General features: G+C 42.3%; 1 protein-coding gene across 1 annotated transcript; it reads right to left on the reverse strand.

The window, feature by feature from the left end:
• Nucleotides 1–703: 703 nt before the first annotated feature.
• On the reverse strand, nt 704–8,407 carry LOC138903626 (uncharacterized). The gene is made up of 2 exons (XM_070192041.1): nt 6,884–8,407; nt 704–916 (listed from the first exon to the last, which is right to left on the reverse strand). The coding sequence occupies exon 1, from the start codon at nt 8,276–8,278 to the stop codon at nt 7,634–7,636; it is 645 nt and encodes a 214-aa protein (XP_070048142.1). The 5' UTR covers nt 8,279–8,407; the 3' UTR covers nt 704–916; nt 6,884–7,633.
• Nucleotides 8,408–8,647: the final 240 nt, after the last annotated feature.

Below are 8,647 nucleotides of genomic sequence, written 5' to 3' on the forward strand. Positions count from 1 at the left end.
TGATACCACTTTTGTCACGCCCCGAACCTGGGGGGGGGGGGGGGCGAGACCGGCACACAGTGCTTCACCTATCCTTGCGTACCAACTTGCGACTAAGGGACTCTAAACATACAATGTCATACTTTGGCCATGGGCCACATTGCAAGACAATTTGCGAAGCAAAATATAAAGCTTAACGGAAACTAATGCTGACTAAACATCAATATAAAGCAGGGCCGACAAGGCTGTCATAACTACTACAGCTGGCAACCCAACAAAACCTACATACAAGGCCTACAAGCCCAACATACTGCACTAACTGACAGGATATGTCTACAAGCCTCTACTGATGGATATATTGTGATTGGAACAAGGCCCCGACCTACTCATAACATATATACACAAGATGTACGTAAAGATCTAGACCCGACAACTCCGAAGGGCATAGAGCTTACCGATCAAGCTGAACTCGGGCAACAACTAATGAGGAGGTCTACTCGTCTGTCTGTCTGAACCTGCATGCATGAAATGTTGTGATGGTGACCAACATTACAGCTAGGCAAGCCAACCAGAAATTTAAACTGAACTGATAATATAATAACTGAAAGTAACTGTCACGACCCAATTTCACCTATAGGTTGTGATGGTGACCAACATTACAGCTAGGCAAGCCAACCAGAAATTTAAAATAACCAAGAAAATAATAAGACACCAAATTCTACCAATGTGTGTGCCAAGACCTGGTGTCACAAGTGTATGAGCATCTAGTAGATTATACAAAATTTCAAATACTGTCTGAAATGAAAATAGACAGAATTAAAAATACAAGAAGAGGCATTGGTAGCTGCAGGACGGCTCAGAAAGGTAGCTCACCACTACGCTCCTGGATAACGAAGATGTGCGATGATAGGTCCTCCACTAGTATCTGTCTTAGATCCTGCACAAAAAGTGCAGCAAGTGTAGCATGAGTACGTAAACAACGTCTACCCAGTAAGTATCAAGCCTAATCTCGAAGTGGTTGAAACGAGATGGCCGACTTTGACACTCACTAAGGGTCATAAATAATAAATGGAATAAATTATAATTATTCAAATCGACATGATTCACAGAGTTAACAACAATTTTATTCAATTAGCAGAAATAACAAAAATCCTTCAAATGCAACAATTTCCAATCAATTAATTAAATCCTTCAATTTCGATAAAATTTCCAATTTATCAAATAGCTTTACAAGGTGCAATTCAATTTCAATAAATTTTCAATTTATCAAATAGCTTTACAAGTTGCAATAGACTGTCCAAGTATCGTGTAATTATTATTATTATTAAGCACGATTTCTGTCGAGGTCGTACGGCTCGATCCAGAGTTTCGTGTATACTGCCGAGGGACGTGCGGCACGATCCATAGATGCATCTATCCTGCCGAGGCGTTTGGCACGCTCCACAAGAAAGGAGGACATTTTCTTATGTACCTCCGGAATGAGAATATATTTATTATAAGATAAATTTAGGAGGAAGAATAATTTCTCTTAACAATTAATTAAGTTAAACAGAAAAATCAAGTATAAGAGATTTTCATCCTTTAATATTTTTATCTAACAATTCACAATATATCTAACAATAATATATATATATATATATATATATATATATATATATATATATATATATATATATATATATATATATATATATATATATATATATATATATATATATATATATATATATATATATATATATATATCAATTAATATTAATTAAACAAAGAATATAATTTACACAAATAATTCATGCTTTGAGTCCTAAACTACCCGGACTTTAGCATTAATAGCGGACTCTCGTCACCTCGTTCGTACGTAGCCCCCACAATTAACAACAATTATTTAATTTTAATCACCTATGAGGTAATTTCCCCCTCACAAGATTAGACAAGAGACTTACCTCATCTTGCTCCAATTTAATCCACTAGAAGGCCTTTTCCACGATTATCCAACTCTGTCTGGCTCGAATCTAGCCAAAATAATTCGATACAATCACTAAAAATTATAGGAATCAATTCTATAAGAAAATACTACATTTTAAATAAAAATTCCGAAATTAATTAAAAAATTCGACCATGGGGCCCACATCTCAGAATCCGGCGAAAGTTACGAAATATGAACGCCCACTCAACCACGAGTCTACCCATACCAATATTACTAAATTCCGATAACAATTTGGCCCTCAAATCCTCAAATCTATCCAAGAGGGTTTTCAAACTTTTCCAACTAAATTCACCAATTAAATGATACAAATAGTGATGGATTCGGGTAATTTAGCCAATATTGAGTTAAGAACACTTACCCCGTTGTTTTCTCTGAAAATCTCCCAAATATTGCCTAAATCCGAGCTCCAAATCGTTAAAAATCCCATTTTCAAAGCTTAAACTCTTTGCCCAGTGATTTCTTATACGCGATCGCGTAGCACAAATTTTTCTTCCCAGAAAATAACTCTACGCGATCGCGAAGCCCAGTCTCCGCAAGCCTACGCGATCGCGAGCCTCCTCACGCGATCGTGAAGCATTAAGCGCGTGGTCAACTTCTGCTTTGTTTCCTCTTCGCGAACGCAGCCTTAGCCATGCGTTCACATAACACAACTGAATCCAACCTACGCGATCGCGGACTTGTCCACGCGATCGCATAGAACAAATTCTCAGCTTCCAAATTAAGCCTACGCGATCGCAACCCAATCCACGCGATCGCGTATAAGGAAATCAGAAGAAAATTTCCAACAGCTATCAGCAATGTTCCAAAAGCCAAAAATGATCTGTTAGCCGTCCGAAACTCACCCGAGCCCCTCGAGACCTCAACCAATTATACCAACAAGTCTTAAAATATCATACGAAATTAGTCGGAACCTCAAATTACACCAAACAATGCTAAAATCACGAATCATCCTCCAATTCAAGCTTAATGAAAGTTAAGATTTCCAACTTCTACATTCGGTACCGGAACCTATCAAATCAAGTCCGATTGACCTCAAATTTTGCACACAAGTTACAAATGACATAACGGAGCTACGTAAATTTTTTCGAAACTGGATTCCGACCCTGCTATCAAAAACTCAACTCCCAAGTAAAACTTCCAAACTTAAATTCCTATTTTAGCCATTTCAAGCCTAATTTAACTATGGACTTCCAAAAAATTTCCGAACACGCTCCTAAGTCCAAAATCACCATACGAAACTATTGGAATCGTCAAAATTCTATTCTGGGGTCATTTTCTCAAAATGTTGACCGAAGTCAAACTTGGTCTTTTAAAGCCAACATAAGGAACCAAGTGTTCCGATTTCACCCCAAACACTTCCAAATCTCGAACCAACCATCCCCACAAGTCATAAATCATTAAAAGCACATACGAGAAGTTTTATTTTAGGGAACGAGGTTCTAAAAGCCAAAATGATCGGTTGGGTCATTACATTTTCCACCTCTTAAACAAACATTAGTCCTCGAACGAGTTTAGAATTATACCTGGAGTGCTGAAGAAGTGTGGATATCTACTCCGCATGACTTCCTCGGCCTCCCAAGTCACTTCCTTGACTGGTTGGCCCCTCCACTGGACTTTTACTGCAGAAATCCTCTTTGACCTCAACTGGCGAACATGTTTATCAACAATGGCAACTGGCTCCTCTTCATAACCCAAACTCTTATCTAGCCGAACTGTGCTGAAGTCCAACACATGTGATAGGTCGGCATGATACTTTCGAAGCATAGATATATGGAAAACCGAATGAACTCCCGATAGACTGGGAGGCAATGAAAGCTCATAAGCAACCTTCCCAACTAGTCTCAACACCTTAAATGGACCTATAAATCTTGGGCTCAACTTGCCCTTCTTCCCAAATCTCATAATTTCCTTCATCGGCGAAACCTTCAAGAGAACTTTTTCACCTACCATAAATGATAAATCACGCGCTTTCTGATTCGCATAACTCTTCTGTCTGGACTGTGCTGTACGAAGTCGCTCCTAAATCAACTTTACTTTTTCCAAGGCATCCTTCACCAAATCAGTATCATATAACTTAGCGTCACCGGGCTCAAACCACCCGATGGGGAGAACGACATCGACGACCATATAAAGCCTCAAATGGAGCCATCTCGATGCTGGATTGGTAACTGTTATTATAAGCAAACTCAACTAAAGGCAAGAAACGGTCCCACTGACCTCCAAAGTCAATCACACATGCCCTGAGCATATCCTCCAAAATTTGAATTGTCCGCTCTGACTGCCCGTCGATCTGCGAATGAAAGGTTGTGCTGAGCTCTACACGGGTCCCCAATTCACTCTGTACTGATCTCCAGAAACGTGAAGTAAACCGAGGGCCTCTATCTGATATAATGGAAATTGGCACACCGTGCAACCGATCTATCTCCTGAATATAAATATGAACCTTTCTAGAGTATATGTAGTCACAACAGGAATAAAGTGTTCTGACTTGGTCAACCTGTCAACAATCACCCGAACTGCATCAAACTTCCGCAAGGTCCGCGACAACCCAGCTACAAAGTCCATAGAAATGCGTTCCATTTCCACTCTGGTATAGTCATCTGCTGAAGTAGGCCACCTGGCCTCTGATGCTCATATTTAACTTGCTGGAAATTTAGACACCTAGCTACATACTCAACTATGTCCTTTTTCATTCGTCGCCACTAATAATGCCGCCTCAAGTCACGATACATTTTCGTATCACCTGGATGAATAGAATACCGAGAACTGTGTGCCTCCTCCAGGATCTTTTTCCTCAGTTCATCCACATTAGGAACACATAGACGATCCTGGAGTCGCAGAATACCATCCGCACCAATAGTAACTTCCTTGGCACCACCTCGTAGTACCGTTTCTCTAAGAACCATTAAGTGTGGATCATCATACTGACGAGCCTTGATCAGCTCAAATAGTGAAGACTGAGCTACAACACATGCAAAAACTCGGCTGGGCTCTGAAATGTCCAACCTCACAAGTCGGTTAGCCAAGGATTGAATATCCAAAGCTAATGGCCTCGTCTCTGCTGAAATGAAAACCAAACTACCCATACTCTTCGCCTTTCTACTCAAGGCGTCTGCAACCACATTTGCTTTGCCAGGATGATATAGGATAGTAATATCATAATCTTTTAGTAACTCAAGCCATCTATGCTGCCTCAAATTTAGGTCCCTCTGTTTGAACAAATGCTGCAAACTGCGATGATCAGTGTAACTTCACAAGACACCCCATAAAGATAATACCTCCAAATCTTAAGAGCGTGAACAATCGCAGCTAATTCCAAATCATGTACCGGATAATTCTTCTCGTGGGGCTTCAGCTGACGTGAAGCGTATGCAATAACTTGCCCTTCCTGCATTAATACACAACCCAAACCAACGCATGAAACGTCACAATACACTGTATACATCCCCGAACCGGAAGGTAACACTAACACTGATGTTGTAGTCAATGCTGTCTTGAGCTTCTGAAAGCTTGCCTCACAATCATCGGACCATCGGAACAGATCATCTTTCTGGGTTAATTTGGTCAAAGGCGTTGTAATAAAGGAAAAACCTTCCACGAATCGACGATAATAACCTGCTAAACCCAGAAAACTCCTGATCTCAGTCACCGAAGTGAGACGATGCCAATTCTGAACTGCCTCAATCTTTTTGGGATCAACCTTAATACCATCACCCGATACAATATGCCCCAAAAATGCTACAGACTCTAGCCAAACCTCATATTTAGAGAACTTAGAATATAGCTTTTGTTCTCGCAATGTCTGAAGCACTACTCTCATATGTTGCTCATGTTCCTTCTTACTGCGCGAGTAGATCAAAATGTCATCAATGAAGAAAATGACAAATGAATCAATATATGGCCTGAATACCCTATTCAGCAGATCCATAAATTCTGACGGGGTGTTAGTTAAATCGAAGGACATCACCAGAAACTCATAATGACCATATCTAGTCCGAAAAGCAGTCTTTGGAACATCCAAATCCCGAATCTTCAACTGATGGTACCCCGACCTCAAGTCGATCTTAGAGAACACCCTAGCACCCTGCAACTAGTCAAATAGATCATCAATATGTGAAAACAAGTACTTGTTCTTAATAGTGACTTTGTTCAATTGGCGATAATCAATACACATCCGCATTGTTCCATCCTTCTTCTTCACAAATAATACTGGTGCACCCCACGGCGATTCACTCGGTCTGACGAACCCTTTGGCTAGTAACTCCTCAAGTTGTTCTTTCAATTCTTTCAATTCTTTCAGAGCCATGCGATACGGTGGGATAGATATAGGCTGGGTATCTGGAACCAAGTCAATACAGAAATCAATATGACGATCATGTGGCATACTTGGAAGATCTGAAGAAAATACATCGGAGAACTCCCGAACTACAGGTACTGAATCAATAGCCAGAGTCTCTGCAATAGTATCCCGAACATAAGCTAGATAAGCTAAACAACCCTTCTCGACCATGTGTTGAGCCTTCATAAAAGAAATAACCCGATTAAATGAACTAACAAACAAACCCTTCCACTCCAGCCTAGGCAAAGATGGAATAGCCAAGGTAACAGTTTTGGCATGACAATCTAGAATAGCATGATATGGAGATAACCAGTCCATACCCAGAATAGTTTCAAAATCGGTCATCTCGAGCAATAAGAGATCTGATCTAGTTTCATAACCACAGAATGTAATAATACATGACCGGTAAATCCGATTCACAATAACATAATCGCCTACAGGAGTGGACACAAAAACATGAGTACTCAAGGACTCACGAGAAATACCCAGGAAATTAGCAAATAGAGATGACACATATGTATACGTAGATCCTGGATCAAATAATACTGAGGCATCTTTGCCGCAAACAGAAATAATACCTGTAATCATGACATCTGAGGCCTCTGCATCTGGTCTAGCCGGAAAAGCGTAGAACCGAGCTGGAGTGCCAACTGCTGTCCTCCGCCTGGCTGACCTCCATCTCTAGGACGACCCCTACCCACCTGTCCTCCACCTCTTGGTGGTCAGACTACTGGTGGAGCAACTGGTCCGGTAAGCATAGGCTGTTGACCCTGTTGTACTGGTTTACCCCAAAGCCTGGGGAAAAATCTCCGCATGTGATCGGGATCCCCGCTCTCGTAACAACTCTTCGGTGCGATGGGCTGCTGACTAAGAGTTTGGCCTTGGGGAACTGAATACCCAATGGGAGGACCCTGAATAGCTGGTGGGCGATAAGATCTCTCTGGTGTAACACTGAGATAAGATCGCACTGGAGCACCTTGAGGAGGCAATGGTGCTGGATATGGGGGCCTGCTGGACTGCCCTCTCACGAACTGACCTTTGCCCCCAGACGGAGTAGCTCTGAACTCTCCAGAATACCTAAACCGCTTATCTCTAGTAACCTTCTCCCGGCTACGCTGTCGTACACCCTCAATTCTCCGGGCTATCTTCATGACTAGCTCATAAGAAGTACCCATCTCAACCTTTCGAGCCATAGTGGCCTGAATGCCAGTATGTAAACCCATAACAAACCTCTGCACTCTCTCCGCCTCAGTAGGGAGTAACATAAGTGCATGGCGAGATAACTCAGAGAACCTCGCCTCATAATCGGTCACTGACATATGACCCTGCTAGAGTTGCTCAAACTGAAACCGCAACTCTTCCCTTAGAGAGGGTGGAATATACCTATCCAAGAAAATACGAGTGAACCTATCCCAAGTCATGGGAGGAGAATCTGTTGGTCTGCTAAGAACATAAGACTGCCACCATCTACGGGCTCTACCGTCTAGCTGAAAAGTAGCAAAGTCTACCCCATGAGACTCCAATATCCTCATGTTGTACAGTATATCCTTGCACCAATCAATGAAATCCTGGGGATCCTCATGTCGCTCACCCTCAAAGACAGGAGGATGTAGTCTTGTCCATCTGTCCAATAGTTTGTGAGGATCAGCAGCTACAGCTGGCCTGGGCTCAGGTGTAGCTGCTAGCACTGGCTGGGCTCCACCCACGGATAGTGTACCTTGGGTCTGATATACAGCAGCTGCCTGTCCATGAGCGTGTGCGGTAGGGGTATGTGCTCCCCTGCCCGCTTGAGATGTGGTTGGGTCTGCCGGAAATAAACCGTCCTGAGTCAAATTGTCCATGAACCGCAGCATACGACCCATGACATCCTGAAACCCTGGTGCAGATGTGAAATCCATCGGAGCTGGCTCTGTCACAGGCACCTCACCATGTTCCTCAATAATGGGATTCTCTGCTGGACCCACTGGCGGCATAACTGGAACAGTCCTGGGACGGCCTCGCCCTCTACCACGGGCTGGAGCCCTCCCTCGGCCTCTGCCTCGACCTCTAGCAACTGGGGGAGTAGCTCTTCCCTGGTCTGGAACTTCATTAGAGTGCGTTCTCACCATCTGTGAGAGAATAAAAAAAGGATATTTAGTACTACATTAATTGTATGATGGAATATGAAGAAAGGTAATTTTCTAACACCCTATAGCCTCTCAAAGATAAGTACAGATGTCTCCGTACCGATCCGCAAGACTCTATTAGGTCTTCTCATAACTTGTGAGACCTACGTGAACCTAGTGCTCTGAAACCATGTTGTTACAACCCAATTTCACCTATAGGTTGTGATGGAGCCCAAC

This window comes from Nicotiana tomentosiformis, chromosome 12, assembly GCF_000390325.3.
Source record: "Nicotiana tomentosiformis chromosome 12, ASM39032v3, whole genome shotgun sequence".
Taxonomy (NCBI): domain Eukaryota; kingdom Viridiplantae; phylum Streptophyta; class Magnoliopsida; order Solanales; family Solanaceae; genus Nicotiana; species Nicotiana tomentosiformis.